We start from the raw sequence: 23825 nt of genomic DNA on the forward strand, positions 1-23825 counted from the left end.
GTCTTGCTTAAGTTCTTTCAGTTTACTGTTTTCTTCAAGTCTAGTCAAATGTTCCTTCATTTAACTGTATTTTTTCTTCTTCTTCAAGTCTAGTCAAACGTTGCTTAATTTCTTCTTCTTCTTCAAGTCTTGTTAAACGTACCTTCAGTTTTCTTCTTCAAGTATATTTAAACGTTCCTTCATTTTACTGTTTTCTTCAAGGCTTGTTAAACGTTCCTTCATTTTACTGTTTTCTTCAAGGCTTGTTAAACGTTCCTTCATTTTACTGTTTTCTTCACGGTTTGTTAAACGTTCCTTCATTTTACTGTTTTCTTCACGGTTTGTTAAACGTTCCTTCATTTTACTGTTTTCTTCAAGGCTTATTAAACGTTCCTTCATTTTACTGTTTTCTTCAAGTCTTGTTAAACGTTCCTTCATTTAACTGTATTCTTCTTCTACAAGTCTAGCCAAACGTTGTTTCATTTTTTCTTCTTTTTCTTCTTCTTCAAGTCTTGTTAAACGTACTTTCAGTTTTCTTCTTCAAGTATATTTAAACGTTCCTTCATTTTACTGTTTTCTTCAAGTCTTGTTAAACGTTCCTTCATTTTACTGTTTTCTTCAAGGCTTGTTAAACGTTCCTTCATTTTACTGTTTTCTTCAAGGCTTGTTAAACGTTCCTTCATTTTACTGTTTTCTAAACGGTTTGTTAAACGTTCCTTCATTTTACTGTTTTCTTCACGGTTTGTTAAACGTTCCTTCATTTTACTGTTTTCTTCAAGGCTTATTAAACGTTCCTTCATTTAACTGCATTCTTCTTCTACAAGTCTAGCCAAACGTTGCTTCATTTTTCTTCTTCTTCTTCTTCTTCAAGTCTTGTTAAACGTACCCTCAGTTTTCTTCTTCAAGTATATTTAAACGTTCCTTCATTTTACTATTTTCTTTAAGTCTTGTTAAACATTCCTTCATTTTACTGTTTTCTTCAAGGCTTGTTAAACTTTCCTTCATTTAATTATTTTCTTCAAGTGTTGTTAAACGTTCCTTCAGATTATTGTTTTCTTCTTCAGGTATAGTTAAACGTTCCCTCATTTAACTATTTTCTTCAAGTCTTGCTTAAGTTCTTTCAATTTAGTGTTTTCTTCAAGTCTAGTTAAACGTTCCTTCATTTAACTGTATTTTTTCTTCTTCTTCAAGTCTAGCCAAACGTTGCTTAATTTCTTCTTCTTCTTCAAGTCTTGTTAAACGTACTTTCAGTTTTCTTCTTCAAGTATATTTAAACGTTCCTTCATTTTACTGTTTTCTTCACGGTTTGTTAAACGTTCCTTCATTTTATTGTTTTCTTCAAGGCTTATTAAACGTTCCTTCATTTTACTGTTTTCTTCAAGTCTTGTTAAACGTTCCTTCATTTAACTGTATTCTTCTTCTACAAGTCTAGCCAAACGTTGCTTCATTTTTTCTTCTTTTTCTTCTTCTTCAAGTCTTGTTAAACGTACTTTCAGTTTTCTTCTTCAAGTATATTTAAACGTTCCTTCATTTTACTGTTTTCTTCAAGTCTAGTTAAACGTTCCTTCATTTAACTGCATTCTTCTTCTACAAGTCTAGCCAAACGTTGCTTCATTTTTCTTCTTCTTCTTCTTCAAGTCTTGTTAAACGTACCCTCAGTTTTCTTCTTCAAGTAAATTTAAACGTTACTTCATTTTACTATTTTCTTTAAGTCTTGTTAAACATTCCTTCATTTAACTCTTTTTTCAAGGCTTGTTAAACGTTATTTTCATTTACCAGTTTCTTCTTCACGTCTTGTTAAACGTTCCTTCATTTTATTTTTCAAGTCTAGTTAAACGTTTCTTCATTTTATTTTCTTCATAAAGCCTAGTTAAGCGTTCCTTGCTTTGTAAATATGAATTTGCATTATTTATAAATTTGATACTACTTAAAAATAAATTCGATTATTGAATATTAAAAATTATATCTAAGAAAATTTGAAGTTTACAAAGTAAGGTGGGCGTTTAACTAGATTTCAGGAAGAAATCAGTAAAATCAAACCATTAACATTCAAGTTAATTTCAAAGTAAATAGGAAACTAGTTTCCCGTAGAAATCAATGAGTCAAAGTACTAAAATGGCGCAGGTATGAAGCAGTGTTAAGATTGGCTGTTCAGACCAAACACAAGCTCTTCCTTCTCACACCTATCCATCTGACGAATAAAATATTAATTGCATTCACTGTATTTCAGGTGACTCCTTTTGCTGTTACAATTTGTACTTACCCTATAGAAACGGTTCCACGTGTTTATAACAGGCGCTTTGAGAGCAGCAATCACACAATCTGGGAGCAGGCTAACTGTTATTAACAGAAACGTTGATAACCAAAATACAGGAGACGAAAGAAGGCTGATGTATACCCAGTACATATCATAGCCAAACGCATCTCTGGAATAAACAATAAAAAAAAATATTGTTAGATTACTCTTTCTATGACTACAATAATTCTACAAAAAATAAAATGAAAAATGAAATGAAATCTTTGTTTTACGTCCCACGATTATGCCGGCTTGGCTAAAGGAGACAGTGATGATGAGAAATGAATGAAATGGTGGATTGAAGAATGTGGAAAGAAACAGGAGAACCCCGAGGAAACCCACGCACACGGTGTTTGTCCACCACAAAGTTCACTTGGCGTGACTTGAATCGAACCAGGGACCCCATACACCAGAGGGGAACGCTCTATCACTGATCCACCGCGGCTCCTAACCTATAAAAATTAAGTAGTAAATCTATGGAGTGGGTGTGAATAAACAAGTAACTTATTTTCTTTTTGCTCAATTATATTAGATCAAATCGAAGGGAATTAAGTGTCTCGAAGAGTTGGGTAAAACAGAACTACATATGATGATGATAATTGTTTAAAGAAGGAAAAGAAACTCGTTAGGACATCGTTCCGGTGATGCCAACCTGTCACATTATAAAATCCCATATTCAGAGGCAAAAAGTCCAATTTTGCCTTTGAACTTCTTATGTTATACTAACTACAATTATGATATAATATTTAAAAAATGAAGTATTTGTACGTTATTCACTTTTTCACAATACCTGAATGAATAATACGTAAATTTCGATCTTCTATCTTGGTAAAATAGTTTTATGAACAAATGTTTCCCTTAATCGAAAACAATTATATTTTGTTGTTAGAAATGCAATGTCCATATCAAAAACCTTGTTCCATCAGCTTCTACTGAGGGAAACAATACTGAAAAAAAAAAACCTTTGTTCTCCACAATTATTATAATTGTACTACTAACCGTTTGAAGAGTATGCTCATTGATAAACTCAAAAGTACTTATTTTTACTACTCTAAAATATATTTTAAATATATATATATGAGTCGAATTTTCTTACCTTGGTGTCGATAATGCTGAAACGTGATCAGCGAAAATTTGACACACAATATACAGGGTGTCTCAAAAGTCTCCTGGCATAGGGTAACTCTGTTGTTATCAGAGTTACAACAAAATGTAAGAGGGAAAAACAGTCTCCAAATGTGAGGTTTTCAATCTAAAGTAACGGATTTTTTTTAAAAATCGGACGAGGCGTTTGGGCTGTACACTCTTTATGCGTCCAATATTAAATGAAAATGCAACGTTGCCATTTACCTGGATCCACAACATAACTGAATAAAGTTACTGTCATTTACGCAACGTGCAGCTTCCATTTTAAACAGTAAGTTTATTCACTTACGTTGTGTGTCCTGGTAAATGGCAACGTTGCATTTTCATTTAACATTGGGCGCATAAAAAGTGTACAACCGAAATGGCTCTTCCGATTTAAAAGAATTCCTTCACTTTAGATCGAAAACATCATATTTGGAGACGGTTTTCTCTCTTACGTTTCGTTATAATTCTGATAATAACAGAGTTATCCTGTGTCAGGGGACTTTTGAGACACCTAGTATTTAAAAAAAAATAATTAAATGTTAAAAATTTTAAACGAGCAAAAATGAGCGGTTTTGAGATTGTTTATCAACAACTAATACAACACTAGCAACTATAGTCACAGTCTTTGCTCGGCCATATTTGTACAGTAGACGCAGGAGCGTCATTTCAGACTTTGCTTGAGGGAGACAAGAGTACCACCGCAAAGTAAGACTCACGTTTTGTACTAGTATATTAATAGACAATAGATTAAAGTAAAAATATTCCTCGCCCGCCCCCCTAAATGACGCCCCTGAGTAGACTGTATTCTATTCACATTAAGTGGCGATGATCTACAATGACAAATAGAGATGGGTGAAAGACCACATTCCGTAGTAAATATGAACGAACATTTATTGTTCACAATTATTAATAGCTGAGAAATCGCATAAGCTAAAATGGACTTAGTGTCATCCATACTTACAGAAAGATAACGGAGCAGCAAATGACGAATATTATGAAGCCAACCATTGAGATGACTAGAGAGAATACAAAAATTACTGTCCAATAAGAACTCTGCAACCACAACTGAAAGAAGAAAAAAAGAGTTCAATCATCAATTCCTATTGGACAATCAGCAAATTAGGAAATTAACCACAACATTGACACAGCATTCAGTAGAACACCAGTATTGATTTAGATTAACGAAATCAGTGTTTGTAACTTATAACATTACAGTTAACATTTATTTATTTATTTATTTATTGGTAAGGAGGTAGTAGTACTTTCAAAAAGTTGCTTTGGTTCTCTGTCTGTCCATTTTTTTTTTTTTTTTTTTTACAAACATTTAATTGACAAATACTTCATCATACTTCTATTAAAGAAAAGTTACAACGTGTAAGTCACATAATTTTAAAGCTACATTAAAAATCTTTATTATCTTATCAAGTACATTCCACAATAATTCTTCTAGAATGCAATTTATATTTATATTATACGTTACTACATATTACACATTTACAGAAAACTACTGGTGAAAAGCTTTTTACAGTTGAATATCTAAAGCAATTGATGAAACATTTCCTTTAAAAATTATTTAGAATAACTGAAGAAAAATTTCCTAAAATAATTTATCTAAAACAACTGGTGAAAACATTCCTATTATGTTTATCTAAAACGATTGGCGAAAAACTAACTGCAATAGTTTATCTACAAAAACCGGTGAAAAACTTACTTCAATAGTTTATCTAGAACTGGTGAAAAATTCATGTTTGTTCATCTAGAACAGCTGGTGAAAAACTTACTACAAAATTTTATGTAGAACAACTGGTGAAAAGTTCACTACAAAAGTTTATGTAGAACAACTGGTAGAAAGATTTCTAACTGGTGAAAAGCTCATTACAAAAGTTTATGTAGAACAACTGGTGGAAAGATTTCTAACTGGTGAAAAGTTTGTGGTGAAAAGTTCACTACAAAAGTTTATGTAGAACAACTGGTGGAGATTTCCATTATATTCATCTAGGACAACTGGTGAAAAACTCTACAGTAGTTTATGTAGAACGACTGGTGGAAAGATTTCTATTATATTTATCTAGAATAATAGTGAAAAACCTACTACAATAGTTTATGTAGAACAATTGGTGAAAAACTTTTTCCCATTCATTTATGTACAATATTTGATTAAGAACTTTCTACAATGGTTTATTGAAAACAATTCGTAAAAGGTTTTTTAAAATAATGTATGTAGAACAATTAGCAACAAGCTTTCTACAGAAGCTTATTTAGAATAATTAGTGAGATTTACTACAATAGTATCTAGAATTGAGAGAAACTTACTGCACTAATTTATGTAGAATTTGAAAAAAAAAATAGCTATAGTTTGTATCCAGAATGACCGATGAAACATTTTCTACGACAGTTTATCTAGGACATTTAGGGGAACATTTTCGACAACATTTGATGTTGAAAAAATAATTGGTGAAACCAATTCTATACCTGTATATCTAGAAAAAGTACTGAAAATTTTTCTACAAACGTTGTAAAAAAAATATACAATTATTTATGAAAAACAATTGTTAAGATCTACACATGGGTTTATTTAGAATAACCGGTAAGATTTACTATAAACGTTTATCTAGGATAGACAAATCTATGACAAGTTTTACTACAATAGTTCCTCTGGAATAACCAATAAAAGATTGAAAGTAGCTTATCTAGAAAAAATGTAAATTATTTACAATACTTTATTTAAAATAATAACATAAAAATATACACAACAATTTATTAAAAATAATAGTGAAAGTTCTTAACTATAACTTACCTGTATGTATAACAATTGGCAAAAATTTTTCTACAACAGCTTATTTAGAATATTTTGAGATTTACTGAATAATGTATCTAGAATAATCGGTGAAAAGTTTAATACATAGTTTATTTAGAAAAGAAAATTATCAAAAATGTTAAATAAGTCTAAAATAATAGATGAAAATTAAAGTAGAACAATTTGGGATAAGTACTGAAAAGAAATAGAAAATTACTGCAAACGCCTAGGAATAAATTGCATGAATCTGGCTCAATGGCAGAACATTCGCCTAAAAAAGAGAAAAACTGGAATTTAATTCCATGTCAATTCAGTGATCAGACTTTTCTAACATTGTTCCAAATATGCTAAGAATAAAATACATTTATAACGTTGTAAATTGAATAGTGTATACAAATTTTGTTACTTACCTTGAGGTTTGCAACCATAACTACACAATGGAAAATTGTGGTGCCAAAACATGCAGCGTCCAATGTGTGTGCACTGCTCCAGCCAATTTCACCGTCAGCCCACACTAACAGCAGTCCAAAATAAAGAACCACAGAATGCCACAGACCTACAAATATTCAAATATTCACGTTACTAATCAACAATTTTATTTGAATTGTTTAAACCAAGCGAATCATAAATATATTATTGACTGATACAGCATAATACTTAAACAATATTATAAGCAACAACAATATATTAACAAAACATTGATAATTTTATTTGACTACACTTGCCACGCAAAAGACATACATATATTATGCTAAGTGCTGTTACCATGTTATTGTTAGAAAGGACTCGAAATCGCTTAGAATTAGGGATGTCACAGGGTAATTAGATTAACTAGTTCTTCTAGTGATTTCAGTGTCTTAAGTCCGGTTTGATTGTAATATATTATATAGTGTGTTCTAAATATGGCGCCCTTGAACTATAAAAAGCTATTCTACTCAGGTAGAAATAAACTGAAAACGCTAGATGGTATAATGTCCGGGGTAGAATTGTCAAATCTTATGTTTTCCTCATAAATTTTAATTTTTCTGGCACGTTTTATGTTGCATGCTCTTATTTTCCATGTATAACCGATTTCTTCCATTTTATTTTAATAAGTGAAAGAAATGATAGACCTGGACATCTAAAATGCTTTTATGAGTTGGTAGGAAAAATATCACTAGAGAAACTGATTTCTCACAAAAAAGTAACTAGGGGATCTATTTTTTTTTTACAAAAAGTAAACTAGAGGAACTAATTTCTCACAAAAAGTAAACTAGAGGAACTAATTTCTCACAAAAAGTAAACCAGAGGAACTAATTTCTCACAAAAAGTAAACCAGAGGAACCAATTTCTCACAAAAAGTAAACTAGATGAACTAATTTCTCACAAACAGTAACTAAAGAAACTAATTTCTCAAAACACCTAACAACGCAACCCAAAGATGTAGCTAAGCATTCAAAGAGAAAGTCCAACAGGTTGTGCTTTTGCTTCTCACCTAACCGGCACCCCAACCTTATGTTTAAGGATAATTTGGTTTTAGCCTGTCCACACCGTATCGATCATTTTGCAATTTCGATCAATTGTGATATCCTGATGTCAGGAACAGAAGTTACTGTCAACTAGTAAAAAGTGAGACTCCAAGTGCTAGTGAATTTCGGTATGTTTTGCAAGAATTTTCTGAACGCAAGGATCTGGGACTGTTAAAGAGATGCAAAGTTTTTATGAAATTAAATTAAAAAGCAACAAAAATTTGTGTAATATACTTGGTTAGTTGGATTTGAATTTAGAGTCCCTTTCAACACCGAAGCTACACGAGACATGGACCTACATCTGAACATGGGATCCGAACTATATGAGCTCCTACCCGGAATTGTACTACACTTTTTTGCGTTTTACGCGAAGCAAGTATTTGTAACGAAACTGTCCCAGTTTGTAGTTAAAAATATTCCACGCCACTATGTGAAGCCATATATGTATTTATTATATATAAATTCTCAATATCACGTATTTTTTTGTTCTGCTAAAAATGATTAAAAAATATATCTGAAGAACCTGGCAACCCTATTCCGGACCTCCTTCAGACGCTATGGTCAACAAAAAATGTTACGATGTAGCAAGTCGAAGATAAATTTTGGGTCATAGCATTGATGTACATTTTTTAAATTTATCTTTTTATGTATTTACTTCAACAAGTCTATCTCCAACAGAGAAAAATCACTGAATTTAAAGAAAGATTAGATAGATTTTCACATATCAAGATGCACAATAATACAATTGAATATACATTACTTTAGAAAGTGCTCAATTACAGAAGAACCGAAAGTGAAGTGGAAAAAGAAACCATGAATATCGAAATACATACCTATTAATACAAACATAATATATAATAAGTAGCTCCGTACAAAGCATATATACAATCTTTCCACGCTCGCTTAAGTAACTGTAGTCATTTGTCAGACGGAGGACTGAAGTCTAAATCCTTGCATTTACATAAAAGACTATTATAAGTGGAATATATTCGTGTTATAGACGAATTCTTCAAATGCTAGCTTTTAGATCTGACCTTAATTTGACTTTATTGGTATTGTTTCTAACTTTCGTAAGTGTCAGTATTATCAAAAATCATTAACAACCAATTTATATAGAAAAAAAAATATTTGGTCAGCTACTATTTCTTTCAAATAAACTAACATATTCAAACTATCAGCAATATTCTATAAGGGATTCCGTTCAGAAAAGCAGACAAGTGTTGTATTACAAAATACAGAAAACGGAAAAACCTTTTTTGAACTTGTATTATTAAATCCACAAATTGAGTTCCGCATTAAAATGTGATCACTAACACAGTACATCGGTACATTTTTTTCTGGAATTTGGTCATTGCTTTCAACAAAACTAATTTTCCTAGAAATGGTATTTTCTTCTAGGACAGTTCCACAGTTAGGAAGAAACCACAATGGATCACTGTGTAGCAATTTTTAAGGAGTTGTTGGTGAAAGTAGCAGAAACTACTTACATTATTTAACAGCCAAATACTTCAACTGTGGATACAAGATAAGAATACGTACAAGATAAGAGATGTATTGTATTGTATTTATTTGCGTCCTTTTTTCATACATTTAACACTCTATTACAATGCATCTGAAGTGAACACGTCATTTATATCTAAACACAAAAGTAAAAGAAACCATAACAATGTAAATTACATACCGTAAGTTAATAACACAGGGCCGCATAGGTTTTGTTGTTTTTATAATTTTGGGTGTTTTATATGTATTTGAACATGCTGAAACCGAAACTGGCACTAGTTTTTTCATATCACGTAAGAATTTCTTACAATTCACGATTTATATATGTTGATTGCGGTATGCATATTTAAGCGTAATTCAACTGATTGACGCTAGATGTCACAAGTAGGCCTACGTGGTGAAAACTATTAGAATGCGGTTCCTGGGCCAATAGCAGAAAATACATATTTTTCTAAGATATCATTATTAAAATAAAGTTATATTAACTAATTATTACTTACAGTATATATAGAAATATTTGCATAGACCTACGGTATATTTAATTCTAAAAACAAGTAATGACATTGATTTACTATAGATCGTGTAAAATTTTAATGTAGTTAGCAATTCCTGTATTCTTCTACCGAGTACAAGCAGAGTTGTAATAAATATTTCTGGAGTTGTTTTTTAAATTTAACACAAAGAGTCCTGAGCTCTTATATCTTTGGGAAGTTTATTGTAAAACATGATACTCGCGTATTTACACTCTTTTTCATATAATACAGTTCTATGTTCTACAATAGAAAAAAAATAGTTTGTTTCTTGTGTCATGATCATCACAAATGAAATGAATTACGTCCCACGCTTATGTCGGCTAGGCTAAAGGAGACGACGATGAGAAATAAATGAAATGGTGGAATGAAGAAAGTGGGAGGAAACGGGAGAACCCAGAGAAAACCCACGCACACTGTCTTCACCAAGGATGTTGTAAAATAGAGGATCTGCCCATATGTATATTCATCCTATTAAATCAATGAAGCCAAAAAAATAACCGAGCATCGCCAAGTCTGATTGGCTACTCTCGTTTGTTGCATCGTCTGATTGGCTACTTTCGTTTCCGCCATGACTATTGGCTCAAAACATTGCGATCCTATTGGGCGGAGTGGGCAGAGTAGGGGTGGCGAAACTGTGACGTATGGCTTCAAGATTTTGTTGTAAAGGCAGATCCTATATTTTATAAGATCCTTGGTCTTCACCACAAAGTTCACTTGGCGCGAGCTGGGATCGAACTGAGGACCCCATGCACTCGAGGTGAACGCTCTGCCACTAAGCCACTGCGGTCCATTTTATCACGATCACATTTAATATATATATCCCATTCTTTTGTGTTTTTTTTTTTTTATTTTGCTCTTTGTATCACATCGCAACCATTGTAAACGAAATTATATAACATCTTTAACTAGTAACATTAGGCCATCTGCTAATATTTTGCTTGTATTTATTATTATTAAACATACCCAGTAAATTCCACTCTGCGAAGCACCACCATGACATGAGGCCGTTCCGCCTGTTTCTACTGTAGAGTTGAGGTAGCTGAAGGAGTTTTTCGGCGCTTATGTTCTGCTCGAACAATCCATAGATGAGAACAGGTAGTGATGTGAACAGGATATTATAGAAAGTCAGAAACATACTATTGTACAAAGGCTGGAAATAGAAATAAAGCGATGTAGGTAGAAGACGTTTTATCCAAATAAATCTGTATTAATTGAATATAGTGAAATAAATCAAGGACATAATACTACTACTAATAATAATAATACTAATACTAAGGACATAATACTACTACTAATAATCAGGGCCCGGATTTTGTTGACAAGTCAACTTTTTTCTGTTACGCATAAGACAAGGCAAATTCTAATAAAAACGTTATCCATCAACTCTAGGTTCTAAAAATATATATTTTTAGGGTAAACTTTTGGTCACTTTTTGCCGTTTTAAAGTTTCAGGTCATTTTTTAATATTTTAAGGTAAATTTTAGGTCGCTTATGGTCATTTTATTATTTTTCTTCTACATGAGGAAATCTTAAAATGAACACTGTTTACGGATGTGAAAAAGACGAAGTTAAATAATCTCTTTTCATGCCTCCTGACTATTGGGGTGGAGAAACTGCATTCGTAACAAGCTAATGAAAACTAAGCTGTAGCTGGTTGACGAAAGGTGGGGGTTGATAGGTGGCCAAACAGATAGTTTTGGGTTGTTAAACACAAAGGATGTGATCACATGAATAACTAAAAATGGCTTAGAAGGCGTACACAGATTTTAAACGGGGATTTTATCTATCATTCTCATGTAGTAGATCACGTAGTCTACACTTGCAAACTTTTATTGTTTAAAAGTGCTTCCTAGTTTCAACTCCGGAGTGAATTGACGCTTTCAATACCTACAATGCCGTACAATGGATTGGTCAATGGACGTAAATGATCAATGGACTGCAACTAACTGAAACAAAACTTTTTGAATATGAGTGAGAAATGTTAATTAAAATCCAATGGATATTTAAAAAATGTCAATGTTTAACGAAATAAACTTTTTTTTTTTAAAAAAAAAAACAAGTTTTAAGGTCAATTTTTGTGAATTTTAGGGGCATTTTACAGGAATTTTAGTGTCATTTTATAGGTCACTTTCTAGAAAATTTTAGGCCAACAAGATCCGGGCCCTGCTAATAATAATAATACTAAATACTATAATACTACTAATACTAATACTAATAATCAAGGACATAATACTACTAATACTACTCTGCAGATGACTCCACGGAGTCCTTTTAATGACTAATTTTTTTTTTTACACTTGATCACCAAAATTAATTCTCCTACTATTATTACACAAGCGTATCTAGCGGAGGGACAAAAGTTGCGTCCCTCAAAAAAATTGTGTAGAAGAGGAAATGGATGAAGGTTGAAACCAAGGACGTACTTAGTGGGAGGGTCTGGCCCCCCGAAATGTTATTGATAATTTTGAGAGTTATTGCTTCTTAGTAAATAATAAATATAAGTATGAAAATAAATCAAACCTAAAAAGGGACAGAAGGAAGAGAACATTCGTTCAAACAAGAATTACATGAGATGACGATAGGCACTTTCCTCTTTGTTTTCGTTCTCCTGGTGCGATTTATAAATACATGCTAGCATTACCAGAACACACGCTTTTGAAGTATTTTGACTATGATACTGCATAAAGGAACTTTTTCCTGTCTTCAAATTTTAAAATAGAAAGTAAATAGATTGTGGATTACCCATAAATAGTCTCGGTTGGCATACTCCCAGAGAGGCACTTAAAAAATGAAAAAGGAAAGAATCAAAGGAACTTGAAACTTTGAGCAGTTTTGTATTTCCAGCAGGAACGCTACAGCCTTAAAAGTTATTATGTCTGAACCTTTGGATCTTTTAAGAGGGGCTATATATATATCCCTGTTTCCAGATTCAAAATACGCTGCTTCATAATGCATTAACTGAAAATAAAAGTAACTATTATGACTACTTCGTATTTTTGTGTTGGAAGCAGTGACAACACCGGCTTTAATTTCTTGCGGAAAGGAAAGCAAACGGAGGAGCAGAGAAATTTTCAGATGGCAGCAGTTTTTTTTTTCTATATACATGGAAAAGGACAGTTTTATATTACTTGAGTACATTATAACATATCTGGGGTAGAGTCGGGGGCAGGTGTAGCCACCGGAGGTGACCGCTTGCTGCCCCTCTGGCATCGTCACTGGTTGCAAGCACCGAAACTCTCTGTCAACGAAGCCCGTAGTTAGAGCTTTTCTATTTCAAGTGTGGCTTTGCTGGCGCTGCTGTTCATGTGTTTTCCCGTACCTCCTTCGAAAGAGAAGAGACAAGTTGCTTTGGTCGAGATCCTTCAATAGTTAAATGTGGACAGCGTTGCCACATTAACGGGCTTCGCTGTGCTCTGTCTTGTTAGCCATTTTAAGTAGCCCACGATCGTCATTCATCAAGACCAAAAGATTGAATGATAAATTGGCAACGCAGCTGAGGTCATTCACTTCTTTTCCTTAAGCAAAGGGAAGTTTTCCTCCGTAAGAGGGTTGGTGAGGGTGGGACCGAAGTATGTTTCACATATTTTCCGAGGGCACACTTGAAATAGGAAGCTCTAGAGAGTAGTAAGCGGAAAAGCTGAGCCCCTGCGACCTTCATAACCCTGTAAAACTTTCAGTTCTTAGTTGACATCTGTTAATTAATGAACGTAAGGTGAACTTAAGTTAGCCCTCCTTCCAACCCCCAAATATTTTGGTCCCTCTAATTTAATGTCCTGGCTATGGATCTGCTAACAACTACGACTCGAATAGATTTTCCTCATCATATTGTGTATAATTCGGATATAGTAAGTTTACTAAAAACAGTCCATTGAAGATATGTCGTGTGGTCTGATATACGAGTTCAAGTGATCATGAGTAGAGCTAGGAATCGGTTTAGTGACAACTTTTACTCTTCTCTACGACCCACATTTTATGTACTTCAAATATTTTCTGGCTCATAAGCATTATTACTATTGCTATCTCAGTTGTACCCTTAGCCAGAGCAGACTTTTGACGACTCCTTTTAGAATTCGCGAAATTTCTACTACAAGCCTCTCCAGCAAGATGATCCAGGACCCCAGAGCCTCCTGGGTCTAAATACATGTTTTGCTGAAAGTACTTATATGGAAGTAGTAAAGAAGGAACACATGAATTTTATATTTGTCGTTAACTAGTAATATTACACTGTGTATATATTTGTATGAAGCTTATCTTCTCAATGTCATGATATGATCAGAGTAAAAGAGCGAGAGCCAGAGAAAGACTATAATTGAAGCATATAATTGCTATGCCAAGACAAAGGTATTAAACGTCAACGGTATATATATATATAAAAAAATGTCCAATCATAATCCTGAGATGATTGAGATGGAATTCCACTACTGAAAAGCAGATTTGTTTGAAATCACGACGAAAAATAATATCAATTAACAGAAAGTAAATACAGGAACTAGTTGTAGGAATATTTTGTACTTTGTGAGTAAAGGTACGATGTCATGAGAGTAGCTAAGCAACAACTTGAGTTGTAGAAGAAGTTTTACGAAACTAGAGGAAAGATAAGTGTGGAAATAAAGCTGCACTGAAGAATGTAAAAATAATGTCTGTATGTAATTGAATTGCAAGAAATACACAATAGAAGTGAAGGTGACAAGAGGATACATAGAGCTCAACATAGGTCATTTTTTTATTTTCCAAAGTAATAATAATAATAATACCAGCAGAAATCTCAACAATAACAGTAACGAATTGAGAGAAGTGTGTTTTGTTGAGTCTGCCCTTATGAACAAAGACGACCCGCTCGGGAGAGTAATGCTTCAGGAAGTACTTTTTTCGCGCGCTACTCTAGCCAGCTGTTTTACGCGCTATCCTAGCCAGTAGTTTTAAGTTGGTCACAAAATGTATATCATGGAGTGCAAGGGGAACAAAACGAGCCCTATATCATGGAGTACAAGGGGAACAAAACGAGCCCTGCGGGGCTTCTAATCCATTCCTACTACTACTACTACTACTACTACTACTACTACTTATTTTCACAAAAGTAAGTAAATCACTTTTTTGAGTATTATTTTCATCTTATTTTAATGAAAAAATTGTTATAAAAATGTAAAAAAAAAAAAAAACTTCCCTTGGGCCGGGTTTGAACTCACGCCAAGAGATTTTCGTTACTAGTATATAGCGCTAGTGCACTCGGCCACGAAGACCGACAGCAACAGTGGTTTGATTTCTGCTATTTGAATGCAACGTGGCAAGAAATGGATAACGCCAACCAATCAAAACTGTGTTTTTCGTTCCCACTTCCGGGAGCATTACTCTCCTGAGCTAGTCCTAAACAAAGTTAAAAATGCATTTTCCCCAAAACAAGACTTTTGTTAACTTGGCCTTACTACCCGCAACGCCTCGTATGATGAAAGGAAAAGGAATGAAGGTAAAGAAATATATAATTAATGGATACTCTTCATTGTATAATTCCTACATCAAGACGAAATTCCCTAAACATCTCATACATAAAAAATAAATAAATAAATAAATAAATAAATATGTAGCAAGTGATCTATCAGTGATGGTAGAATATTCTGATTAATTATACTGGTAGAGGTAGGAATTTTACCCCGCTAGTTCAAGTAGCTTCCGATTTACCTCACGATTTTGACGGGAGTTTGGTTGAGGTCTACAAGCATTCTTTGTTCTAGTCGTCCCCTTAATTTTTAGATGCCAAAGATGCCTATGTACTACTACTAACAGCAGCATTACCTGACAAGGATATCATTAGAGTTCATTAGAGTGATATCGTGGTTTTCTGCAGGTCCCATCATCGCCCTGCATGGAATGATGAATGCTAAGGCGTATGAGGCCATTTTGGGGGGACCAGGTTCTATCCATGGCCCAAATATTGTCCCCTGATGGTGATGGCATCTACTAAGATGATTTGGCATCCCGTCACGCTGCAAGAACGGTAAAATCATGGTTTGATGAGCATGACCCACAATCACCAGATTGGAACATCATTAAGCCATTGTGGTCTGAGTTAGAAAGGCATTACCCTCAACCAGCATCCCTTAAGGAACGGGAGCATGTGTTGGAGGAAGAATGGTACAAAATTCCACACACCACAATTCAGGAGTTGTATACGTCCATTCCACGTCGGATCCAAGCTCTTTTGGACGCAAAAGGAGGCTCCACACCATAGTAGGTATGATTTTCACACTTTTGCAAACGTTTTAGATTTTTTGCCCAACTCCTGTACGTTTTTCTTAATTTTTAACTGTTATTTATTATCTTAAAACGTTTATTAAAATAAATACAAAATGAATTTCAAATTCAAACCGTTATTACATTATGTTATTTGTAATAGATTAACTCACCTGCGTAGAAAATAGATTATAGAAAGCATAATAGACTTGAGGAGTGACGAAAATGATGTTCTTATAAAAAAAATATTGGACTAGAGTAGACACACGCACGTAATACCAATGCCCATGCACCAGTAACACCTTCCGCAGAAAGTGGAAACGAGCAAATGCAAAGTCGGAACATCTCACAGCCTGGCGACCCTCTTTACCCACAATTCCTGCAAAGAGAACAAAACATACTTTAAAATAATTTATTATGCTCTCGACGATTTACTACATTTAGAAACCAGAAATGCTATCGGGAGGATTCTAGAAGTGAAGCAGAAAATGTTAATTTTAATTGATCGCGCCAGAATCTTAATACATTCTTTGCAAATAAAGGAAACTTTCACCGTCATAATACTAGATATAGGGAAAATATTCACATTCAAAATCACCGTACAGCATTGTTTCAAAACCGTCCCATATAGTTACAGACGTGGACAAATTATTAGCATTTCTTTAAAAAATCATGCAAATTTGTTGATTTATTGTATTTCGTAAATTTTGTTGAAGAGAGCTAGTCATTTGTGAGACACCAGAGGACAGTGTTACCACTGAGCGGCATTTATACGTAAGTTGTTTACGAATTTTTACATGGCAGTTGAGTGATGATTCATCCAGTAGTCTGATGCAACGTGATTACACATTGTTTCCAGCCGAGGAATGTTTGAATGGAGGAAAAGCCCAAGGGGCAAGTAAATTCGTCTTTGGAGATAAAATCACTGATAATATTCAGTTTAAAACCTTTCTTGATAGGAAAAGGACTTGCTGGAGCAGTTACTGGTTCATTTACGAGTGTCTTGTGTGCATGTAGGGAGGTTCAAGTGTGATTTTGTATGTTTGTTTGGAGAGGATTCTTTAAATTGTTGTGAACTGTGGTTTTGGAGCAATGGGTACGTGAAAAGATGTGCCGACAAAGAAACGAGCGAAAATTCCGACTCTGTTGAACTTGAAAAGCATGTAAAAGTTGGAGATTAGCTGAAACGTGGGTTCCAGTGCATCATATGTTACAAGATTTGCACAAAACTTACGTCGTGAGAGTGCATTGTCACCAAAACTTAAAGATGTTTTCGAGCAAAAATCATCTCTATCAGCCTATTCAGATAGACTGCTGGTAAGGGAATCAAGAAAAAATTGTCTAGTAACTTCCACTCAACTACGGGGAATTCTTGCAAATGCTGGTGTCCATGTTTCATCCAGTATTGTTCGTCGCCGATTGTTTGAGAGGGCTGAAAGCTAGGCGTTCCGAAAAGAAACAACAATTAACTCCAGCAATGGTGAAGAAACGATATCAAGGCCAGACATCACCAGGATTTGACTGCAGATGATTGAGAAAAGACGTTTAATTTCTCATTTGAGTGTAATAATACATCATTTATCATTTAAGCGTAATTTGATAAATTGCAAATATACAGGTTGCCAGTATTTTACATTACTGAACGAATTTTAATGTGATTCATGTGGACTTCAGTAATTTTAAAGTCATTGAAACATGGTCATTTATCCACGGGTTGTATTCAGTGATGAAACCATAATTTCTGTAGAAGAAGAGAACTCCTAGTATGTGAGGAGAACCGAAGGTGAAGTCTTTAAGACAGATTAAGTAAGACAAAGTGTGAAATCTCCAACACGAGTGATGGTATGGAGCTGCATTAGTGTGAAAGGAACGGGACATCTCTATGAATAGAAGGAAACATGAACGCAGGGCAGTATCAAAAACTCACTATAGAATATATTTTGCCACAGTTGCATGAATAGTTTCATCTGGGGACCCGATTTTTATGCATGATGGTGCGTCGTGTCACAAGGCTAAGGATATTTCCAAATCTTTGAAGAAGAAAGGCGTCCTAGTCCTTCCGTGGCCTGGGAACAGCCCAGATATGGACGACACAGTATCCAACATCAGAAGCCAGCAAATAGAAGTCATGAATAATACATGGCACGATGATCCAGAAAATAAAGAACTTTTGTTGTGAGTTAACAAACCAGATGCCACAACGAATCCAGGCATAATGTCAAGTCAAGGGTTTCCCTACAAAGCACTGAAATACTATAACATTACGTAGAATGTAGTGGGACACAAACTAATTCACATATTAAAACGTTTACAGACTTACTCTTTTTTTTATTTGTGATTTTCTTCAATTTTTATGTGAAAATTCTAAAATTGCTAATAATATGTCCATGTCTGTAGGTCCAACATTATATAATAACCTCTCTAATGATATTATTCGTAACATTGAATCAATGAATGTATTTAAATCAGTCACAAAGAAGTATCTATTGGACAATTGGTTTTATTCAGTAGATGAATACCAGTCTGCTAAATGCAGCTTGTAGATTGCATAGTGTAATTTTTTATCATATAATACCATAGCGCTATTGTCTTTTAGTATGTAATAATTATTTCTTTGTATCTATTTATTGACGTGTCCGACTCATACGCTTGTCTTCCTTCGAGCATTATGTATGATTTATGGATGAAAATGAAATGAAATAACATAGCAAGGTTTCCTATGAAATGCTATAATACGGATAAAGCGTATTCAATGCATATTACATAACACAATTAATCCATTATTTCTATACGAGGATGGCAAACATGTGTAGGAAAGAATATTACAATCTTATGAATTAAATTTTAAAAGCTTTCAGCTCACTAGTGAAAACAAAATGCGAGGGTTGGGGAGTAAGTCACGGCATTCCCGTAATATTTCGACAATCGAGGCCTGTATTAAAAATGTGTCATATACAACTGAAAGAGTATCCATCATGAATGCTTTGTTGGTAAGAATCATGAAAGAAAACCCAAGCAACCTTGTGGTTATACACAAGCATTAGTGCACATGTTACAAAAAGGTCTCATTATGATAAACCATCAAATAATCTCCCGCACTTTCCACAGCACGCTGCCATCGATGTGTAAGACTCCGAATACTATCAGCAGCACCATCTTCTGCGCCATGCCTGAAGCGGTTGATCTGTTGGCGCACAACATTTTCAATGCCCAGGCGGGTCGCGTATCGTCTACCATACACTGATTTCTTCACTTTGGTGATGAGGTCAAAATAACATGGTGACAAATCTGGTGAATACGCTGGGTGCTCCAATTCTTCCCATCAAATCGGCGCAGTAGGTTCCATATACAAGTTGCCGTATGGAGCTTTGCATTATTGATCAATATGATTGCATTATGCAGTAGATCTAGATGCTTCTCCCTAGCGGCACGTCATAGATGTACAGTAGTTGAAGGAATACACTGATATGACAGTGGTATCATGAGGAACGAAGTGACAAACAAGTACTCCCCTACCCCTTGTCATATGCCACAATCACTATTAATCGTGTAAACGAGGGATTCGGACGAAAGTTTTGCCTACGCGGTGACCCTGGATGTCTCCACTCTGAGGACTGCGATTTCCCCTGGCCCAGAATTCATCCACGGCGATGTCCTTGGAGAGAAATTGGTTGCCTTGATTTTCATAGCGCTGTAGATCATCGGAACAAAGTGCATATCGTATCCACTTTTGAACCTCCGTGAGGACATGTGGAACCCATTTCTATGCAACTTTTTGTAGGTTCAGATCTTGCGCTAAATTTTATGAAAGATGCTTCTCAATCCCAGTCTCCGTCTCTATTTCACGCAGCGCCCATCGTTTCCCATTCTCCAGTAAAAGTTTCAAACGGTACATGACATATCGGTCTGCACACGCACAGGCCGGCCTGACCGTTTCGTCGCTGGATGCTTGGCGTCCTTTCCTGAAACGCTGCTACCCACAGTGCAACAGTTCGATATGGCAGAGCATTATTTCTTAACACTTGGAGACACTCACTAGCATTTCTCTCCCGGAGAATGACAACTTTGATGTCCGATTGCTGTTCCACTCTGGCCACTTCCATTTTACTTTTCCCAGTGCCCTGTGCTCATTCAGTACAACACAGATCCATCTATTGACCAGAGGATAAAGTACTCATGTCAGGCTTCCTTTTGCAGTCTGCATTTTCCGTCCAGATTTGCATATCGTTCAAAATTACTGGGTTACCACCATGACGTATTTTGAGGGTTTAACATAGTGAGACGAGCTGTTTTAACATGCATTAATACATGTGAATGCCACAGGGTTACTTTCGTTTTCTTTCATGATTCCTAGCAGCAAAATATCTACTATGAATATTTTTATCATTGTATATAATACATTTTTAAATGCAACCTTCGATTGTCGAAATATTACCGAGTTACCCTAACAGACTCCCTAACCTTTGTATATACTGCTAAATAGGAAGCCATTATCAACTTTTTTTTCAATATATAGATTTCAGTCTACCTACCGAAGCGAAAAGTCAGGAAGCAGCAAAAAACACTCAAATTTTACAAGAAATTTTATTAAGATCCAGGGAATGCCCATTCCCCAAGGTCTATGACGCACTTCCCTTAAATTCTCCTGACATATGTTCCCACAACGCAACATTACTTTTAAACTTTCTCAAGGCTCTAAGTTCCGACTTCCATTATTGTGCAACATTGATTTAAAATAATGCTATAGCCTATATAAATTTTACAATATTTGCACATTTTTTTTTTAGTTGCTGACTGAATTCAATGTATCATTTTCTCCCTAAAAACTCAAACGACGTACGAAGCGCCACAGGATAACTTCTTAAAATCTCATAAGAATGTACTCAAATATGCATGCTGACTAGTTTTAAATACCTCATATCCTCCCCCAAAATTTCGAAATGTCGCACTTTGTGTCATGACTCCCTTGTGGGTACCTCTGACTCCACTTGTCGATGATGCCATAGCGAACATTCCTTAAACAAAAAACAAATTGCTGGCCTTACCCAATCCCACATGAGCTTCCTGAATCATGGATACATCATTGGCTCCATCCCCGATGGCGGCCGTGATTGGCTTCTTCGGAGAAGTTTTCATCAATCGAACTACCTGAAAATTTAAAATTTACAAAAATATCAACTACACCTAATGATACAAAAAGGAGGAGGAGGAGGAGAAGAAGAAGAAGAAGAAGAAGAAGAAAAAGAAGAAAGCCTATGTGAGAATTTAAACGTAGTTTTCCTTAGTACAACTTTCGTTCGATATTTCTTTTGCCCTGATATTTTCTGTTATGCGTATGCTAGTTATCCGTATGCGAGCGAAAAATTCCATCACGTTCTCAGATAGTTTTTGATAATCTATTAAATGGAGGGTTCAAAATTGAAAAATTCGCAAATAACAGACACACACATAGAATTCAGTAACAAACTTTTTAAAATCGTTGAAAATTTATTTATTTGTAAAAAGGCATACAGGATTACAATCCTACAATTGCCTTAATAACATATTTCATACAATACCATTATTCTATAGGAAAATAGGCAAGAAAGGAAAATAGACAAGCTTCAAAGACATAACGGGAAAAGATAAGAAAGAAAAAAATACAAAATGCAATAAAGTAAAATATAAGAGAAAAAAATAATGTAAGCATAAACATTTTGCTGCAACTTATGCATATATTATAAATGCTTTACAAATGTAATTTCAATTCATTTTTTTTAGAATGTCATAAAATATTTTCAGAACGCATTGATGTAAAAGGACATTGCAACCTCATAACTTGTACTCGATGTATTATAAAATAGCATTATTTTTACTACTAAATGAGATAAATATTTTTTTAAAATTCGTTTTCGTGAAATTATTTAATTTTCAAAATCTCTCTCTTTTTTTTAAAATCATCCTGTATTTATACTGTATTTGCTAATTATTTTATATTATTTTCATACTCCACTTGTGATTGTATCAATAATAAAAAATAATAAATTTTAGAAAAGTTAACAGAAAAGACAAATTGTAACTTACTTCAGATTTCTGAAGGGGAGTCATACGGCAACATATCACAGCACTACAGGCAGAACAAACCTCTCGAAACATTTCTTTGTTGTACGTCAAACAAAAACTCAGACTAGTTCCATCTACAATTAATCCAAATTGCTTCAAAGGCTCATCACGTACTTTTAACCTAGCAACATACAAATACTGTTTCTTACAATTATTACATTTCTTAATGGCTAAAGAAATTATTTATTAAATTACATGGATAATAATCCACATTGTATTATTCGATTAGCATATCCTAATAATTAATGGAATCTTTCTTCATAGTCCCAATATATGTTTCAAATAATTAATTATTTCGTTTTAATATTCGTAAATCTCTCAGTTTAACGTCCCACGATTATGGCCTTTAAGGTTAAGGGATACGATGGTTAAAGCAAGTGAATGATGTTGGAAGAATTGGTGGAATGAGAAAGTGGGAGGAAACGGGAGTACCTCAAAAAAATTCACAGACACGATGTTGTCCACCACAAACTTACTTGGCCGGAGATTGAACAAGGGACCCCCACGCACCAGAGGTAAGCGCTTTACCACTGAACCACCGTTCCCTCTTCTAATATTTGAATATGCCTACATGAAGTGGAAAATATAAAGGATGGACAAAATGGCCCTATGCACCTCCTATCAATTTCTTATAACGTTACACTGAATGAGGAACACTAACCCCGTGTGTGTACAACAGTATGTTGTATACTTGAATTCTTTATTGTATACTTTTATTCTCTTCGAGCAATATTTGGTTTATAAATATGTACACTCATGTCCAAAATTATTGTCGCATGTCTATAAATATGTTGTTGTAAGGAATATAATTTGATAACGAATTCGTCCGGTATTTCTTATAATGTTAGTATGTGTATAATCGGCAAAGTCATGTATGTGGTATATTTCATGACAAAAGAGCAGTAAATAAGAACAATAAAACGAAAATAAAATTTTCTTGTCCATTTAGTAACATTTCATTTTACTCATTCTAATTTTCGTATTTATAATTCTTTTCCTATGTAATTTACCACAAATATACATTTCCCTATTATACACATAGTATCAGTATTAAAAATACCTGCAAAATCATTGTCAAATTATATTCTTACAAGAAGACAGTTATAGATATGCGACAATCATTTTGGACATGAGTGTACAAGCCAGTTTATTTTATAGAGGAAGAAAAAGAAAGAAATAAGATTATTATATATATTTTTAATATAAATAATTGAATGTTGATACGTAACTAAGAACGACGAACTGAGGGTTGTCATAGAAACGAACAAACAAGATATAATGTAAAGTAACGTCATGGACTCGATGTTGTTGTATGTGAGTTAACGTTTTACGAAGCTTCAAAAGGTAATAAAAGGTTTAACAAAGTGATTTAAACTCGGTCAATTTTACTATTTACGAGCCAGTGATATATATATTTTGTTATATGCGTGGGTTTTCGCAGGGTTCTCCCATTTCCTTCCACTTCCTTCATTCCACTATTTCATCCATTATCAACACTGTGTCAATTAGCTTCACTACTTAATCGTGGAACGTTAAACAAAGAACTTAATTTATTAATTTCAATAACACCACTAACCATTATGACACACCAGTTGTATGAATATAGCTGCTACACTTTCGCTAACCCTGTCGTCAGAAGGGTTTTCTTTTATATCGTGATCACGTAAGACGAGACAAAGCAAGACAAAGCAAGCCATTACATGCATCTTTCAAAAACAAACCAAAACTATTGATATGTTTGAAAACGTCAA

At 34.2% G+C, this 23825-nt stretch overlaps 1 protein-coding gene across 2 annotated transcripts in view; it reads right to left on the reverse strand.

The window, feature by feature from the left end:
* The window catches only part of LOC145693689 (phospholipid-transporting ATPase IF-like), a 278001-nt gene that overhangs the window by 6669 nt on the left and 247507 nt on the right, over positions 1–23825 (reverse strand). For both annotated transcript variants that reach the window (XM_081769946.1, XM_081769947.1), the window contains exons 18-24: positions 22036–22195; positions 21018–21120; positions 16146–16351; positions 10708–10894; positions 6614–6759; positions 4368–4471; positions 2243–2405 (exon numbers count right to left, since the gene is read on the reverse strand). In XM_081769946.1, coding sequence (XP_081626072.1) covers positions 2243–2405; positions 4368–4471; positions 6614–6759; positions 10708–10894; positions 16146–16351; positions 21018–21120; positions 22036–22195 — 1069 coding nt within the window. The remainder of the gene's footprint in view (positions 1–2242; positions 2406–4367; positions 4472–6613; positions 6760–10707; positions 10895–16145; positions 16352–21017; positions 21121–22035; positions 22196–23825) is intronic.

The sequence above is a fragment of the Thermobia domestica genome, chromosome 8, assembly GCF_964235325.1.
Source record: "Thermobia domestica chromosome 8, izTheDome1.hap1.1, whole genome shotgun sequence".
NCBI classification, from domain to species: domain Eukaryota; kingdom Metazoa; phylum Arthropoda; class Insecta; order Zygentoma; family Lepismatidae; genus Thermobia; species Thermobia domestica.